Consider the following 18,699-nt stretch of genomic DNA (forward strand, 5'->3'; position numbering starts at 1 on the left):
TCGGAATATATATATATATATATATATATATATATATATATATATTCCGAATATTACTATAAATGAATTTTCCAATATTATATTTTCAAAACAAAACAGTTAATAATTCCGAAATTTTTATATAATGTATGTACAATAGTTTTTAACATCATAGTTTAACATATAGTTCTTCATTAAATTCTAAATGCAGTTTGGAAGAAATTAAAAATATAGAAAAAATAAGGCGCTAACCTAAAGGAACACGTATAAAAAAATATCAATTTTAGTTGTAATTGTCTTAGTTCTTGAAGCGGTCAGTCTTTTTCTAACTTCACGGATATACATGCAATATTTTCATTAATACGTAGCTGAAATTTAAAAGAATTCCTATGAAAAAAAAAATGATTTTACGGATAAACTACCTTGTAAATAGTAGTCTGGATCGTTAAATTAAATATTTCCCCTTCTTCCTATCGACTTTGGTGTGATCGATCTCTAGAGAACCTCTTTCTACTATTATAAACGCCTAAATTTAATTGGTTTAATTATTTTTTTTTAGAACGCGAAGGTTCGAAAATTTCAAGTAAGTCAGTTCCTCCTCCCAAAATAATGGTGTTGACAATTGAAATATACAGAATTCTACAGCTGCAGTTGCGTGTTCGATGCGTGATTATGATGCTTTTTATGCCTCGGTGGTGCGACTGGCGGACTGCCGTCTTGAGCCAACAATCTCCTCGCCATGAGCCATTTTTTGGCTCTGCCGGCGTGATAGTAGTACGTGTAAAGCAATGCCATAGCGGCCAGCACCACCAACAGACACGTACCAGCGATGACCATATTGAACAACCAGTATGGCCCGGATTTTGGTAACGGGCTCGTATCTATCGGCAATTTCCCCATAGTAGTGGTTGGCTGCTTCGGTAACTTCGGTGATAATGTTGTCTCGTTATTGCCGATAGCGATGTCGGCGCAAGCACGGAACTCCTCTTGAGGACCGCATCCAACCGCTCCTATATATTATTATTGCATATAACATCGACAAATTGGTAGTAAATGTACATATATACATACATGTACATGAGAATAATATATTTTCAGGTCTCTTCTCTGCGAACTCTGCCGCCAGTATTACCCAAGGTGTACACCACAAAGAAATTATGCGGTGGCAAAATATAGGTTTTTAGAGAAAAGAAAATATACTTCTGCTTCAAATTGTCATAATTCACATGATATTAATCATGTAATGATCTTTTAAAAGATATCAAGTTGAAGTCACAGTATGATATCATGCATTTCTATCCGGACGAATATACTTGAGTCTTACTGAGCAGCACCAACTATTTCTGTGAACTCTTGGTTTGATAATGACAGAACCAGCGTCGATTCGCAGACAATTTCGACCGGCTGTTGGAATACACTCGCATTTCAAGAACACTGCGTCCACACGTATTCCACAGTGACAATCAGCAGCATGGGAGAAGAATTTGTCTGTACCTGTGCCGTTGCCGCAATCGCCCCAATTGTTGCCTGCGATGTATCGCCACTGGAAAACACATTGGGCGCAAGTCAAGCCCTCTGGTAGTTTGTAATAGCTCTGAAAAATTCGGTTGCCAGGGCCGGGGTAGTAGCGGATGGATCCGTTCTCAGCGCGGAGTAGATGCTGGTCCAGGCAGTCCTGAGTGACCTCCCGGTCACGATAAGACATCGCGCATGTACGGAACTCGAAGTAGCCGTGATGGTTTGCCGTCAATTCTACGCGCACCGATATGATGGATCCGGTCCGGTAACGACGGACGATCACTCCGTTCCCATACTTGCCGCCAGTCTCGTGCAAACGCGGCTGGTAAGAATGAAGAAGAAAAGAAATAGTAGAATGGTGAGTTTATCGCGTGTTCTTCTCTAATCTATTTATCAGATTGGTTCTACATATACATAGATATATCTATCGCATGTTAGAGGTGAGAAGTCAAGTATCGATTTCTTTAGAAAAAGATTCTTTGGATTTAATAAATTTTGTTGCATCCAAACAAATTTCATCATTGGTATGGTCCAAAGAAACTAATGTTTCGGCCAATAAGCACGATTGTTAAGTTTTTTCAAAGAATGTGTATCTTAGTATCAAATAAAAAATTTGTTTGAAACTGAGACTTCAGCAGCTTCACCTTACTGCTCTGCCATGCGCTGTTTGGAGATTCAATCTTGTTATACTGGCATATGTGTGAAATCTTTTATCGTTAATAACTTTAGTGTTTTCAGTGGCTGGCCATCTACACATAATATTTTACATTTATACTTGGAAGTTGTTTTAATGAAACAAATTCTAATCAAATAAATAGGAATACTAAATCTAAAGAAATCTTTTTTTCAATGTGCAGTCATAAAAGTCGTAGAACGTATAGACGTTTCAAGATTTCAAAGTTCTTGGAACTCAATTATAAATTTCATTTTTAGATTATTAAAATATCGATTAATATATAACATAATTAACGTGATATATATGTCATGTTTAAATATCGAGTAAAAAATTGTATTAAATGACGTAAGTATTGACGAGCAAAAATAGGAAAGAAAAGGATTTCATTTCCATTTCGGGCTACTTTCGCTCGTAAAATATTTCGCAACCGTGCCGGATAACGGATACACATATCAAGGTCAAATACCTCACATAAAATGCTCCGCAGCAAAAACGCGTTCGGTCGATTACAGAGACACGAAACAGACTCAAAAACGTCATGTAAAATGCGATTAATAATTACTGTTAAGTTAAGAAAGTTGTTTTTTATCTGTCTGTACGTGGTTCTATAGCCCAGCTTAAATGCTTGATACAAGAGTTGAGATTCGAAATTTTCGATTTTGCTTTTTTCGACTTGCTATCGTTCATCTTATCTGACTGACAAAGAACCAACATATTTGTTTGCGACTCTTTCATTTTTTAAATAAAACTTACCGTTGGGGAATCCCAGGGATCTCCGCAAATACCGCATTCCCCTTTGTTCCGCTGCCACTGCCTGGTGAAACCGCCGCAATAGCACTCGTGGTCGTTGTAATCATGTGGTGTGTCAAAGCCGTACCTCCACATGGAGGCCCGCGATGGTGGCTCTATCAGTCTTCCATGGGCAGAAACTTTTCTAACGACTAGCACATTTACGATTAACGTCAGACTAAGCGTAAAGTGGCGCATGTTGGTTGCGCGAGATGAGACCGGCTTCTGCAAAAAGATTTGTGTCTTCTAGACACGCCGAATAAACATGGTACAATCGGTCGATCACACAGGTCGACAAATTTTGACATTTGCTCCGATCTCCAGACCTGTACAGATGATCCCGAAGATTTTCCGCATTCCTAAAACCAAATCCGTTGCTCAAACTGCTCTATCACATCGGGTTTTCCGAAATATTGTAACCCAGAAGTGCCAAGAAGGCCGCTTTTTATCATTTTTAGATTAGAATAAAATCGGAAACGAGAAGTGACAGCCCAATTTAGCCAGTGGATTTGAGCTTAACACGAAAAATCTACTAAAATCAATTGATACATTCAATAAATTAGAAAACAAGTACTTCGTGTACCTGTGATAAATTTTTGTGCTTTTAGCACTGAATGCATTTCTACCAGGGATAATTGACTACAACTTTCTTAATTGCACCTATTACTACAGTGTAATTTATTTATCAGAAGAAACCGATAATATTTCAAGACGAAAGAATGCAAAGTTACAAATCATTGACAATTCCGATGCAGCTAAGAGTTCCGTACGATTTTTCTAGCTTCTTCGTAAATAGATCGATCTGCGTTCCTTGTCTCCGATTTAAAAGGAATGATGCACTAGTTGCGATCGCAAATGAAAAATTGACGCCCCATTGCACGTTCGAGTCACATATTCTTCACACTTACCAGTTAAGAGAATGTAAGAGAAGCGAAGGCCCCGCTTTCCTGCGATACTATTCTCAGGCATCGGCCACGACGGTGAGTCAGACTCGTGCGGTGAACAGGGACCTCGGAACCGGTCGCGCGATGACTGAACTCGACTGCGCCTCTGGAACCAACCAAGCACACTCCGATGCTGATCGGCGGTGTGGGAGTAGGTTATTAGAACGAAGTGCTCCTTTACGTTCACAGCACGATCTGATATCAGGTGAAAGACCCGGTGTACAAATAGTTCCAGGACACTTTTCACACAAATTCGACACAAATAGTCCAATTTAATTATTATCCAGAAACATTAAACCTACTGCGTGTGTGAGATCCAAATTTGCACAATTTTGACCTGATGTCGCCGTTTGGCATTACGAAACTTCAGGGAGTACATGTTTTTCTTTTAATTAAGAATTTATATCAAGACTTAACGTTCAAAAATAAAATATCGAAATTATAATATGTGAAATATATATTTTAAAGATTAAAATGTATATGAATGTATTTTAAGAAATATATACACAAAAAAATTGAATATATGAAATATAGTTTTTATAAAAAAGATACTAGAAATAGACAAATATTTGTGTAAAGATAGTAAGAAATTTGACGTGCAAGGCTTTGCTTTTATAAACATTAAATTTCAACAGAAAATGTAGATTTTTATATTAAATGAGAAAAATTGAGAGAGAGAGACAGAGAGAGAGAGAGAGAGAGAGACAACAAGAAAAAAACTAATAAAAGAAAGCAAATATTCTAAATTTTAATAAATCGTAAGTTTCCCTACAACTATAAATATGTTTTTTTATTAAGTAATTATATGTAGAAATTGAATTACAATTAAATATATAATTGTAAATTACAATTTACAATTATTTATTTATTAAAAAAAAAAATTCTTCTATTAAGTAAATTATTTATTAAATATAAAAAGTATTTTATACAACATGTTAAAAAATGTTTCATATATAATTTATATATAAAGCGTCATATATGTGTGAAATTTATATATATATATATTTATGTATATATATTGCTGACTAAAATCTCGGGAACTTCATATATCAGCTATAATTAGCATCCAACTCATATATCCAAGGACACGGTATAACGACAAGACTTTTCCTATTTCTCAATGAAAGGCGCCTTTCACGAATCTTTCTTGCTGTCGACGTAACGAAAGCATTCGTGCACGTAAATGCATTCGCGCGAATAAACACGTGTCGTATAGTGGCTGCACTTTCGCGAGACGCCACTAGAAATTGAGCGGAAAGTGTTCTTCCGCAGTTTGCTGCTATGCGGCGAAATCGGTCAGGTGTTAGGTTGTCGGAAGATACAAATCGACAAGTACGTCACGACTATTCGAGCACCGCCCGTAAGATTCTCTCTTTTGATTTCTAACCGATGTCTCTGGTTTGATCGATATGCTCCTTGAACATTCGATTCCTTCGTTTATTGTCGGCACAACATGCAAAATATTCATGTGATACTCCGGATAAACCTGTATTTATGCATACTGAACATATAGATACTAATGCTAACTTTGAAGTTAATCCTTATATTACTTAAAAGTATATTTATATAATCAATTTTATAGTGTTTATAATACTTGTAGATGTTTCGGTAAAGCTTTTATTTATTCTTTCAATGGTAAATTTCGACTTCTGACATGGCCGAAAATGGAACATTTGTCAACGGAATGAATATTATTACGATTTACGACCTATGCCTTTTCTTTATACAGAACATCACTGCATTGTGTGAATCGGCTCGCATCTGTATCGTCACAGAAGAAAAACTTTCCCACAACAACGGCAGAAATTGAGCGGAAAGTACTGCACGCTGCAATGGTCAGTGCCAAAGTACAAATATTCTAGGAAGGAAGAGAATTCTCGCTTGCCTACCTCCTGAAGTTTTTTTATGAGTTTCTAATCGGGATCCAACCGCTGTACACTTTGGATCATACTAATGTCGGCGGTATCTGAACTTTGCCAACTCATATCTCGGAAAATATTTAATCAAAAAGAGTTTCATTGTAGTGTTTTTGAAAATATCTTAATGTCAGCTACAAGAATACTGAATAAAAAATATAGGGGTTTCCATAAAAAATTTTTCAGTTGACTTTGAGAGCTCCTCCATACTTGCCCTGAAGATCAAATAAATATCGCTGTTTGACGCATTTGTTGAAACCCTGCAACTTTTTTATGAAACAGTTTTTTCTCAAATGTCTTGTTTTTCACATATTTCACTGAACCGATATTTTTTAGTCACCCTGTATAGGCCGGTCTACACAGTCAGACATTATGTTTAGGATCGTTTTAAATGCATTTTCATGCTTTGTAGCCGATGAAATGAAGAAAAGGGATTTTTTATGGAAAAACGGATTTTTTTATGTATGATGGATTTTCATGGGTCTGGTAGGTATATTCTATGTATATATGGTTATCTGTTGTAAAAATTTGGTGCATATATCTTTATTAATAAAAAGATATGAGCGTTAAAAGGATATGCTATAAAAGAAACACATTCTGTGCAGTGTGCAGAATATTTCAGCTTTGGATATTCTGAAACAGAAATTTCAGAAAGTTTTCATTAATAAATAATTGGAGAAAGGAATAAAGCTCGGCGAAGGTCGAAAAGTGAAAAATAATAAAATGGTATCGGTTTAGTGTCAAAAGTCGGATTTTCCCCTAAGAAATGGGCCAAGAAAATAATTATTGGGAGTACAAATTAGTTCGGTCCGTTTTCAAAAGATGGCTCTGGCTGTTATGAATGTTTCATAGTGACAGCTGATTTCGGTGATTTCAGAGGTTAGACATCTGTCAATAATATTCAGTTTGTATCGCTTTGAGTTTCATACAAAATACCCTGTTTTTTACTGTGTTGAATATGTCAAATTTTGTGTTAACTAAGCAGCATTTGCGGGAAGTTTTAGTTTTCTGCTTTAATTGGAAGAAAAGTGCAGCTGAAGCGCATCGAATGCTTGTAGAAGTTTATGATGACAATGCTCCAACTGATAAATCATGTAGGGAATGGTTTCGACGTTTTGAGAATGGTGATTTCAGCGTTGAAGACAAGCCTCGCTCTGGACAGTCAAAAGAATTCGAAGACAAAGAATTACTCGATGAAGATCCGAGTGATTCCATTACGGGCCATCGGTACAGGCTACAATTGATTCGTTTGAGCCGTGCATTACGAGAAAAACGGCCGGAATACGAACAAAGACATGACAAAGTTATTCTTTTGCATGATAACGCTCGGCCTTATGTCGCAAAAGTCGTAAAAAATTATTTGGAAACGCCCAAGTGGGATATTTTACCGCACCCGCCGGACATTGCTCCTTCTGATTACTGGTTGTTCCGACGGATGCAGCACGATTTGGCAGGTCACCGGTTCACTTCTTTCGCAGAAATCGAAATTTGGCTCCTAACTTGGATCGCCTCAAAAGACGAGACATTTTTTCGAGATGGAATTCGAAAATTGCCTGAGAGGTGAGAAAAAGTAGCAGCCAGTGATGGACAATACTTTGATTAATCTGTTCATTCATTTTGTTCTGAAATAAATGCATTTTTGACCACAAAAACGGACTGAACTAATTTGTACTCCCAATAATTTTTGGAATATGAGAAAATCCGAGGTTCATGTCCAAAATAAAGTATATTGAAAGTGCATGTAAAGATAGAAAGCAATCGGTGAAATAGTTTTCTCACAATCTTGCAGACAATTTTTGAAAAACGTATCTCGCGAAAAACGCATTCAAAGAATTATTTTTAAGAAATTGCGAATATTAGTTATTCTTACCTAATCAGTTACTTCGAGGTCATACAAGAAACCTTCTATTTCCTCGTATAAATTATTTTTTGTTGATCTGCTATTTGTTACTTGCACGAGTTGTTCTTGTTTCGTGCAACGTGCTGGAATGCCGGCGCGATGCATCCTTTAAACGCTTTTCGTCGCGGTTGAGAGCAAAATTCCCCTCTCTCTAGTCCAGTTTTAATCCCTAATACGTTGAAAATGTTCAAAATTATAATGTACTTTTCTTTAAAAAGTACCACTACTAAATGTGTTGCGGTTTCTATTGCTTTTGCACCGCAATACAAATATTTTAGTACAATATGCCATATGACTGAGTTGAAAAACTTTCGTTATTATTTTGGATATGCTCTCCTACGCATTTTTCCAGTAAATCATCTCACGACAGAGTTTCGTAAATAGACTTCAAAACAGACTGTAGATTTATTGCATTTGTAAAATTTTTTTTCCAGCGTCCTAGTATTATTATTTTAAATTAAAATAATTTCTCTCTTTTCTGTGTATTTGTAAGAGATGAGTATATTTAAATATCTAAACAGATAAATTTTTGTTGATGAATTATGATTGTACATTAAAGGTTTGAACAATTAAAAACCAATAAATGATTAGTAATCTATGATATCTCAATTGTATGTCCCTTTTCTGTACACGATAAATCTCATAATTATGTTAAATGAGATCGATCTGTATAACCTGAAAATAAATTTTATAATAATTAAGTGAATATATGTATTCACATTACACATCATACCGTGTATAAACGTTTCAATATTGTGTAACAATATTAAATGATATTTTGAAGTGAAATTTTTTATTTCAAAATATTACATTTAAGTTAAATATAAATTAAGATATAACATACATATAAATAATAATATATAAATAATACATATATATAAATTAAAATAAACTCGTGATAGAGTTTATGCTTTTGTGTAATTATATTGGAACTATAATTGCGTAATTATACAAATTANGATTGTCAATAACTGTCAGTAACAGTGGTTTAACGCAATTACATAGTAAACATATTTTAAGACTTAATAAGAACCTGCTTTACAGAACATATTATATAGCGTCCTTTAATAAATGTTTACAATACTTTTACGATAACAAAATTATTTACTTTCTATTCTTTTTTATTTTTTTTTTCACAATAAAGGTATTTGCAAATTTCAGGAATATCCTGATAAAAAGTACAATATAAATTCGAAAGGTTTTAAACATGTAAATGCTAGAATAAAAAACAGATCATAATACGATCTGATTTCTAGTGAAGTAAAGGAGACGTTATTAATTGATTAAAATTTTTGCATATCTTCAATGTGTTCCAAACCATTTTTCCTCTTAAGAGACCAGACCAATAATGTAACGGTCTAAAAAAATCGAATTTTTTTTTGCATCTTTCATAACTTTATAATCTTAAAAATAATCTTAAAAATACATCTCTAGAGTATTTTTATCAAATTCCTGAAAAGTACTGTGATATGCAACTTTGAAATACGGTAGTGTACACGCGAAGCGAGAACGCGCGGGCTGAGGCTTGCCGTGTATGAGGGTGGTTTGATATTAAGGGCAACAGTTTTAGTAACCGTAGAGTTTATTTTATTTTTCAACATAATCCCCTGGAAGCTCAACACACGCTTAATTCCTAAAAATACGCTTTTTTTTTTAGAGCTTTACATTGATCTGATCCTTTAACGTATTTTTAAAACTACGTTGTGTATTAGCAAAAAAATATAGACTATTAATCGAGTCAACCGAGTCATATGTATCGAAAAGTGAAATTATATTTATATAAAGTGGATGGATATTTGTAATATTAACAAGAAATATTGTATACATATGTATATAGGGTATCCCAGTTTTCGCGGTTTTAATCGATGATAGTTTCTTGAGCTCAAATAGAGATGAAAATTGTTAGGTGTATTAATTAAAGCTGCGAGAATTGGGACAACCTAAATGTACGTATATTATGTACGTCATAGATTATAACGTGCACAAGTTAAAATGAGAATTATTCTTGATAAGTCTGTAGAAGGAGGACATTAATCTTTAAATCTTATTGATTTCGATACACTACAGATTTTTGAGTTGAAGAAAATTAATCGAACAACCATGTTGCTCTGCTTCTCGAGCAGAGAATGCTGCACAGTAAAAATGGTTGATCGGATTATCACAGATACTACGAACGATTAATTGTTAAAAAATAACAGATGCATATGACTCTGGCCTGACAGAGTGCTAAGGAATACTCTCGTAATAACGTACACCTATTCGTTTTAGAGAGATAAAAGTTACAAGACGAGAAACAACGATCGATTTGTATTACAATAAACATAATGTAAAAATTGTTTTTCTCTGATTTTTTTGTCGTTGCGAATTAGAGATATACATTCACAATCAGTCGCAATACACGTGATGTTAATAAACATACTGAGTCACTGAGTGTCACAAACATCGTTCTCTCTGTATAATATTGACTTAAAAAAATTTTCGCACGGATATCACCGATATATGTTCAAGGATACAGAAGTAACTAATCTTTTAACGCCTTTAAAATACGAAATACTCATGTAAATGACATATCTACGATTATGAAACTCAATTACTCTATCTGTGAAAAACCATATTCCATATTAAGAATTATTCATTGCGTTGTAATTGGTTAGGATTAATAGTGATAACTTGTGTAAGTACGCAGTACAAATTCACAGATAATGGTAGTGAGATATATATATATATATATATATGTTACAATACTTGCATCGTGTTAACAAGTAAGTCTACAAGTTTATAAATGCAAGAAGATTCCCTACGGGAAAAATAGGGAAGGAAATAGGGTAGAAAATTCTTTCGAGATTTCTACGGCTTCATCGTCGAACTGGCTTCTTGAAAATATCTTAATAGGTAGTAGTAAGTTATAAAGAGAGTGCGTATAATCGTTACTACGCCTAATTCGAAGATAGTACACGTATTAAATACGCATCTACGTCTTAAGGCAATAGTGTTTCTGACTTCACTAATCTTTTAGAACACTATCTTTATACATTCAGCACTTTTTTGTTCCTCATTTTCTTTCATATTACATTCATTTTATGTGAAATTAGAAAATATTGGGGACGGTCTGTGCTTCGAGGAAAATATTAAGCAATATAAATACACAAATATGTCTGTGTTTCTTAATTTACTGTGCGGGATTATCTTAGGAAGTTCGCACACAGTTCATTTACGATACTTTTCAATTACATGTTACGTATTACTATATATATTGCATTCGAGGCGAAAATTGTTAACTTATATAGAAAGAAATAGACAATTGTACGTGCGCACGCACCCACGCACGCGCGTGCACACACACACGTGCGTATGTGTGTGTGTGAATTTTAAGGTTACACATTCTCTCTAAAGTACAATCAATGTATTATCATTGAAAAAATCAATAGTTACTGATAGTTAAAGTTATAACATTACAAATCAATAAACCTTCGCTAAAAAAAGTCTGTTAATAACAGCGACTGTTTTCTTTAAGGGAATCTGATACATATATAATGTAGACATTAGCAGCGGTATTACATAGTGAGAAAAGAAATATGTCATATGTGTTTTAAAATCCTCTCTATTACTCAAGATTTTTGGAATGAAGACAAGATTGTCGTCCCCGAGATATCAACAATCGACGTAAAAGCATAAATGTCTAACTTAAAACTAGGTATAAATACGCACAAAGATCTCATGCTAAGCTTGTATTTGTTCTAATTTTACGCAATTTTGCATTTCGCAAAGCGCTTCGGTCGATATACAAAAACAAAATCTTCAATAAACCATTGTCCTCAGAATGGTGTAAAAAAATGTATACATATAACTTTGATGATGATGAAAATATACATAAATATATTTATGCCTGTGTATGTTCAAAGCTTCAATATTCGTTCAGATCCGGCACTATTCGGATATATGATATAGCGGACAAATGTAATGCTCCAAATTCGGATTATCCGGGGATTAGATTTCCCAAGATATCCGAATAGTTGAAGCAGTGAGTCCGAACCCGGTCAAATCTAAATTTATAACAAAATCAACTTTATATATATTAGATTGTTCAAAAAGTTCGTTTTAAATTTCGCATGATCCACGTTGCTATAGTAATCAGTGAGAGCGACGGCGCTCAAAATAATTATTTTTTTCTCACGTTACATGCAAATAGTTCGAATTATCCGCATAACGCGGTTTTGAGTTTTTAGATCACATTCCGAACCGATCTCGAATATCCGAATACTTGGAAACCTTAATGTATGCGTGTGCGTTTATTAAAATTGTAGCCATTCAATTAATGCACTACTGGGATTTTAATCTCACTTAAATCAATATATTCAAAATGGTGACTAACAAACGACCGGGGATATACCAGTCACTCTTTCAATCTGTTAACGTCACTATTCTCTCCATGAGCCAGTGCATAAATTGGCCCCATTGCCACGTTTATGGCACAAGTTAAATAAGCTATTTGTCAACGATAGCTGCTGATTTCCATTTTCAAAGAGACATCAATGTTTGAAATCGTTGAGATTTAGAAATTATGTGCTTAAAAAAATAATACATGGCAAACGTCAATTATGTTAATTTTATTGGAAATTCCCGAAGGAAATGTTAAAATATGTCATATATCTCTGTTTCTGCCTCTATTTGTCTTTCTTCTCGTCCTTCTCATTTTCTATGTTATGGGTTTATGGTATTATTTGTTGCTAGATTGTTGCTAGTTAACTAGATCACACATGCAGGATGAGTTACGAATGTAGCAAACATAATTCTGGCTACGCTCAAATTTTTATTTTGCATTTCGCGAAAATTATGCGTGAAGTTTCTAAATGATTCCTAAGCAAATAAGGGGCGACTTTCTGGAAGATGCGTGACAAACTGTTTTATTTCAATTGCGACGATTTGTGTCCCACAATCTTATTGCGCAATAAATTAAAGTGTCCGTGCACCTGCGTAAGCTGAGCTTTAAGTGAATCAGAAAGCTGTTTCTGTAACTGTTGAACCTCCAAAATTTCTTGACGAAGATTTTGATAATCTTTCGTTACTTGATGGACAGAGTGTAATAGGCGAAGCACAGATATCTGTTGGAAGCACAAAATGAAAAGCAGTTTGATGATTGAAAATACAAAAACATCGCAGACAATAAAGTGCACACAAAAGAAAAAGTTCTTGAATGTGATGTCATTTGTAACATTTTTAATGCCAAATGGAATGGATATAGGGATCCTGGTTTTAAGCAGGAATTGTCCTATGAACGCTATATAATGTTGCTTGTTTGATACATTATCACAGTGGACTTATATTGCGCAGGTACAATTACAAATTTGTCCTTTTTAGTTGCACTTTTCGTATATTCTGAGTTTATTGGTGTGAATTTGTTTCCTTTTTACTTAAACTTGATAAAATATACAAGCAAGATATATAAAGAAGTAAACTATAAAAATAAATACTAATTAAGGTTAACTGAGTATACAAAGTATTGAAAAAGAATGGTAACAAATTTTAGGAGTGTGTGGTATACATGAAAAAACTAAAAGGTTTAAATAAGCAGTTACATATCGATTACCATTTCTATGTTCAATTTTAAAACAATAAATTGTTGACAGTCAGTTGCCAGCTTTTGTATTGTGTATTCACAGCAGAAAATGTTTTATAACTTGGAAATAAATGGTTTTTGGAATATTATATATTAAGACTTTTTGTTTGTTTTCACAAGTGCAACATACTCCTAAAATTTCATGCCACCTTTTTTCAACACCCTGTATATTTTTAAATTTCCATGAATTTTATAGAATATAGAAAGGATTGATCACCACTCAATTTGAATTGTAGAGAACATCCTAGATTTAACAAGCGGCTTTTCTACCAAAGACTTTTAAACAGCTAGATTTTAAACCAATTGGAAGCTTTTTAAGAAACATTTACAACGTTTACAAACATTATAAATATTCGATATTTGACATTAAATACTTCTAAAATTAATAATTAAGACTAACTAAGATTTATATAGTATCTTTTATATAAAACCTAGTATACATGATTACATTTCTAATCTCTTACAACTCAAACATCATCAAAGCTCCATCATTTTGATACAAGATTTTATATAATCTCCAATTAAGGAAATCTTAAAAAAGTCGGATATTACTAATTAATTCCGAATGGAATACAGCTAAAAAGAACAGACTCAACATTGTGCGACCATGATGACTACTACCGCGAAAAGCTCAAAACGGAAAACCTACCTCATTCTCCGGGTCCTCGAAAGCTTTCTCGAAAGCGTCTATTTGCCAGGCGATCATATCTAGCTTCCCGTCGGCTTTTTGAACCTAAGACACGATAAACAGAACAACTTTATATAAAAGTGACAGTTTGATGGTTATGTCAGGCGGCAATGGTGCTTGTTGCATTGACTTGAAATATGAGTTATCTTTTACGAGAATGTGACATTACACACACGAAATAATACACACACTTTGCTCGAGATGCCCAATCGCGGACTCCATGGCTTCTATATTTCAAAATAATTTGCGTCCCAAGAACGCATAAAGTAAATCGTTGCGAAGTATTAAGCAAAGTAGCTGTTGTTTGACCACACCAGGATCGATTTGCATCTTGCCGAGAGATGACTCTGGTATGGAAACTGAAATAGAGTCCACAGCAGGGATGGGAAAAATCACTGAAAAATATCTATATTCGCTCATTGAAGATGGTATTACATCTAGAAAATATTAGGGACTCTAGAAATTCTCTATCCGATAGCCAATCGACATACTCGACAAATTTGTACGACGTCTCTTCGAGCATGGCTGGGTACTTAAAAGACATTCAGTGTAAATAGCAGAAATATGAGCAGAGTTTCGGGTAACCCACGATTAATGTATTACAGTTGTGAAGAATAATAAAAATACTAAATTATATTTTTGACTTTATTCCAAATATTTTAAATTTGTCGAGTCACTACTGTGTTATCAAGAAACAGTAACAGAGACAAATTTATATAATCTATCTATCTATCTATCTCTCTATTCTCATTTACATTTAGTCCACCGTATAAGGAGTAATAAAAGATGCATTGACTATTGCAACATAAGAGATGTTTAAAGATATTGTACGCCAATTCCAAATTGAAATTGTTGAAGCACATCGCTCCTCATGAACATCAATGGTGCAATTAGATTCAATTCTATACGAGCAACATTTCCTAATTTCATCGCAAGACCCCCACCAACGGCCAGGCGGACATTTTCTGTGAAAATCCTCAAATTTTCACTGTAAATATTACCTGCAAATTTTTAGACACGTAAAATACATTGAATATACCAACTAAAACTTTGAAATGATATAAAGGTTAATATGAAAATTTTATTCTGATATCCTACTTAGCACTGATAAACTTATTTTATGCTAAAATAAATGATATACATAATTTGGTTTTCATATAAAAGAGAATGTAAATAATATCATTATATAACTTGTCTGTTAAACTCTCATTGTAAATAAGAATTTCCATTCTAAATAAATGCAATAATCATGTAATTATTAATACATTTTTCCATTTTTCAATTATTGGTAAATTTCACTTTCTCAAAACCTCATTCCATTCCATGTCGAAAAAATATATATAATTACATTTTAGATAAATTCACATCAAAATCTCTTTATTTCTTCACTATTACTAAAGAGAAAGTTAAATAGGATCTATATTTAATGATAAAAAATAGACGATGATATAATTATTAAATCATTTCACTCACCGTATTTAAAGGAGAAATTAGACAGATTACCAGCATTCATAAAACCATGTAACCTAAATAAATCTCCGAAACTATTACGACCGGGTCTGAACGGAAGTGGTGTATATATATGAAGTGCGGCTGCCCAATACATCTCACCGCCTACAGAATTTCCGTCGTAACGAGGACCGCAACCTCTCATGTCAAATCCTCGGAGATTCAGTGGACCACCCAGAAAGAAATGGTCGGCAATACTTATTTTCAAGTCATTACTAATTGTGTTCAATAACCCACATTGAAAACCTAGCTGAAATGTCTGTTCAAATACAATAAATTTTACCATGAATCAAATGTCGGTTTTTGTCTATTGCGAACACAAAATTAAATCGTTCAATTAACTATGTAAATAAGAAGATACGCTTTTTAAATAGTTTTATCGGTTAATCTACAGATATCTGCTACGTTATAATTCTAAAAGTAAAATGCCGTGATCTCCTTTTTATTATTATATGATTATATTTCTAACCTAATGATGCCATGATTATATATCTAAACTAATTAGCCATACTTCCATATCACTATTTGCTTTCATAATGAAATTTGTGTAACATAGATAATATAGTATCAATTGCTATTCATCGTTGCTAAGAAATCTTTAGAAGCAAACCTTTTTTTTTTATATAGAATTCTTTATATGAATAATCTTACTCTTTATACAGACCTAGTCTCCCCTATTCTGTAAGAAATAGCACGATACAAGTATAAATACTTACAAGATATTCATGTGGTGACCAGTTACTCTGTATAGCAAATTCGTTCTTGAAGAAACCTATATCACCACCCAGTCCGGCCATTTCTGTTGTTAACCGCATAAAACTCCCGGCAACAGGAAATATAGGAGAATTTCTTTTATCTATTGTCCAAATGTATCTTAAGGCAGATTTAAGATTCGGTCCACATTGTTCCCGGACACGAAAAGTCGCTTGTTTCGAGCAAGTTATATTTCTAAATGCAGCTTCGTATTGTATGTTGTGCTTAAATGCGCTTGTCGGATTGAGCTCCACATCAAAAAGCAATCCTTTATCATTTTGTTTAAAACCAGACCACGGAAAATCGTTTGTGCTATTGAATATAGTGCCAGTTAATCTGTAAGACAATCCAGTAATTAATATAAAACACAAATTTAATAACATTGTATTAAAATCATAAAATGAATACAAATGAGAATATGTTAACTCACGCTGCGTTATATAAGCTTCGTGGGAACGGTTTGAAGGCAGATATATTAAAATTAATTGAACTTTTAGTACCATGAGAATACTCCATTTGAACACGTTCTCCTCTCCCACAGAGATTCGGCGCTTTCGCGCTGACCATTAAAGATCCCTCGTTGTTTCCAACCATTGTATTAACGCCACCAACTAAGCGTCTCATCTCACGTACTTTAAAAGTGACCTAATTACAATAAACAATTCAATAAATATTATAATTATTATGTATCATATAATAGGATATGTAACGACAAAACTGCGATACATTTAAGTTTAAAAATTACTTATTCTTTGTCGAATTAATGTGTAATTATATAGACCCACTTCGACACCATCAGGAGTAGCTTCGGGACCTTGACTTGTATCAATGTAAATTCCGATACGTCTAAAACATCCTAAAGCTTCCAGTTTTTCATGTATTTTATAAGCACGTATAATAACATCCTGAAAATCTTTAGCTTTGAATAAGTCCATCACTTGTGACTTTACTATATCATCTTTGGTCCTCATAAGGCCGTCCACGTGAACCTTGTCAACTCGCGCCTGCCATAATAAAATGCTATTAGATATTTTTGTGATATTATAACATGAATGACATCTGAGCAGCTTATGAGCCTGCATTTGCATTTATTCTTGTCCTCACATCATGACTATTGTGAATATAAAATTAAGTCAGGTTGAATACATTTTGCTATCTGAGAAAAAACATCCTTTTCTACTATTAAGTCATCAGAAATTTTTGCACTGTCCTCTTTGATAATAAAATATTGAGTTGTAACAGGTTATGTGACTTTTACATATTCTTTTCATCAGTATATACTATTATAATTAACAGTATATACTATTCTACATCATAAACCTGCAACTCTTATATTCATATGTACTTACTTAAGTTGATATTAATATTTAATCTTTTCACTATTCCAGATAAAATTGTTATAATTACAATTCATATACTTTCCTTTTGAGATAATAAAATTTGTTCAACATACTTTTATTCCATGTAGATCAATAGATTTTGTTTGCAAATTTTCTTCTTCTCTAGGTAATCGAGATTTATTACTGAAAATTGTTTGCTGAAAATAAATTCAAAGTAAATTTAAAGAAGTAAAGTTTATTAAAATTTTCATAAATATATAAATAAACTAAATATTACAATATAATATAGAGGTAAGTTAAACTAAATTGTTATATAAAGTATAAACATACAAGATCTTCCATTGCATCAGTTGATGATTTTGTAGATTCATTTGTAAAGATTTTTTTTTTAGATGACTGATTTAAATCTACAGGGTTACTAGATTCCTAATGAAAAAAACACATGTTTATTAGATTATATTTATACATAAAACATATATAGAACATTTCTTCAAATAAAATCGAGAGTATACAAATTGTATGAATTTACGGTGATATTATTGTTGATTATCTATGTAATCTATATAATTATATAAATTCAGGTAAGAGAATTATCATATATTAAAGATTATTCACACCAAAGATTGTACAGGTTTTTAGGTTATAAAGAAACTTTTAATAAAAGTACAAACCTTAGCATAAACAACGCCCATTATCTCGTAAATAAATTTTTCCTTCCGTAATGATCTTCGCGTTAAAATTTCATGCCAAAACTAGTACCCTACAAGACGTTTCAATACGATGAGATATGACAGAAAATTTTTTTATTTAAATGTAGAACATTTATATATACATATCCCACACAGAGTGCGTAACGCACAAAAAATGTACATGAGCAAATGCTTCACAGTTTATTTCAGTTCCGTCTTATGGCCGGGATAGAACATGAACGTATAAATTGGTCTGTTCTTTTTAGCTGCATTGCTGTGATTGGTACGGGAAGTTAGAGCGAGACAAAATATACTTATCTCGTTCTAACTTATCGCGTCAGTTCAGCAGTACAGTTAAAAAAAATAGTACAGCTAAAAGCA

At 33.2% G+C, this 18,699-nt stretch overlaps 2 protein-coding genes across 5 annotated transcripts; both read right to left on the reverse strand.

The window, feature by feature from the left end:
* Positions 1-93: 93 nt before the first annotated feature.
* LOC106751213 lies at positions 94-14,578 on the reverse strand. Of its 3 annotated transcripts, XM_014632055.1 has the most exons (6): positions 14,217-14,578; positions 13,989-14,072; positions 3,871-4,012; positions 2,927-3,114; positions 1,474-1,819; positions 95-989 (listed from the first exon to the last, which is right to left on the reverse strand). In XM_014632055.1, exons 1-6 carry the CDS (start codon positions 14,247-14,249, stop codon positions 619-621), a joined length of 1,164 nt encoding a protein of 387 aa, XP_014487541.1. In that variant the 5' UTR covers positions 14,250-14,578; the 3' UTR covers positions 95-618. The 3 variants fall into 3 exon arrangements, with proteins under 3 accessions (XP_014487545.1, XP_014487548.1, XP_014487541.1); XM_014632059.1 differs by lacking the exons at positions 13,989-14,072; positions 14,217-14,578 and having other exon boundaries at positions 94-989; positions 2,927-3,208; positions 3,871-3,958; XM_014632062.1 differs by lacking the exons at positions 13,989-14,072; positions 14,217-14,578 and having other exon boundaries at positions 94-989; positions 2,927-3,187; positions 3,871-3,947.
* Positions 14,579-14,658: 80 nt separating this feature from the next.
* LOC106751201 (sorting and assembly machinery component 50 homolog) lies at positions 14,659-18,666 on the reverse strand. 2 transcript variants are annotated; one of them, XM_014632042.1, is made up of 9 exons: positions 18,462-18,666; positions 18,301-18,389; positions 17,960-18,055; positions 17,743-17,826; positions 17,075-17,293; positions 16,720-16,934; positions 16,253-16,625; positions 15,501-15,795; positions 14,659-15,028 (listed from the first exon to the last, which is right to left on the reverse strand). In XM_014632042.1, exons 2-9 carry the CDS (start codon positions 18,319-18,321, stop codon positions 14,844-14,846), a joined length of 1,488 nt encoding a protein of 495 aa, XP_014487528.1. In that variant the 5' UTR covers positions 18,322-18,389; positions 18,462-18,666; the 3' UTR covers positions 14,659-14,843. The 2 variants fall into 2 exon arrangements, with proteins under 2 accessions (XP_014487528.1, XP_014487519.1); XM_014632033.1 differs by having other exon boundaries at positions 18,301-18,666.
* Positions 18,667-18,699: the final 33 nt, after the last annotated feature.

The sequence above is a fragment of the Dinoponera quadriceps genome, unplaced genomic scaffold, assembly GCF_001313825.1.
Source record: "Dinoponera quadriceps isolate SergipeBrazil2010 unplaced genomic scaffold, ASM131382v1 scaffold46, whole genome shotgun sequence".
NCBI lineage: Eukaryota > Metazoa > Arthropoda > Insecta > Hymenoptera > Formicidae > Dinoponera > Dinoponera quadriceps.

What these genes read in the sequence shown, in the direction of transcription:
- LOC106751213 (XM_014632055.1), bottom strand. Translation starts at nt 14,249, where the DNA reads ATGGAGTCCGCGATTGGGCATCTCGAGCAAAGT. An exon ending in CTCTTACATTCTCTTAACTG is followed by an intron (nt 3,115 to 3,870) that starts GTAAGTGTGAAG and finishes TAAATGTGCTAG; the next exon opens with TCGTTAGAAAAGTTTCTGCC. An exon ending in ATCCCTGGGATTCCCCAACG is followed by an intron (nt 1,820 to 2,926) that starts GTAAGTTTTATT and finishes CATTCTTACCAG; the next exon opens with CCGCGTTTGCACGAGACTGG.
- LOC106751201 (XM_014632042.1), bottom strand. Translation starts at nt 18,321, where the DNA reads ATGGGCGTTGTTTATGCTAAG. An exon ending in TGGGCGTTGTTTATGCTAAG is followed by an intron (nt 18,056 to 18,300) that starts GTTTGTACTTTT and finishes TTTTTTCATTAG; the next exon opens with GAATCTAGTAACCCTGTAGA. An exon ending in CTACTCCTGATGGTGTCGAA is followed by an intron (nt 16,935 to 17,074) that starts GTGGGTCTATAT and finishes TATTGTAATTAG; the next exon opens with GTCACTTTTAAAGTACGTGA.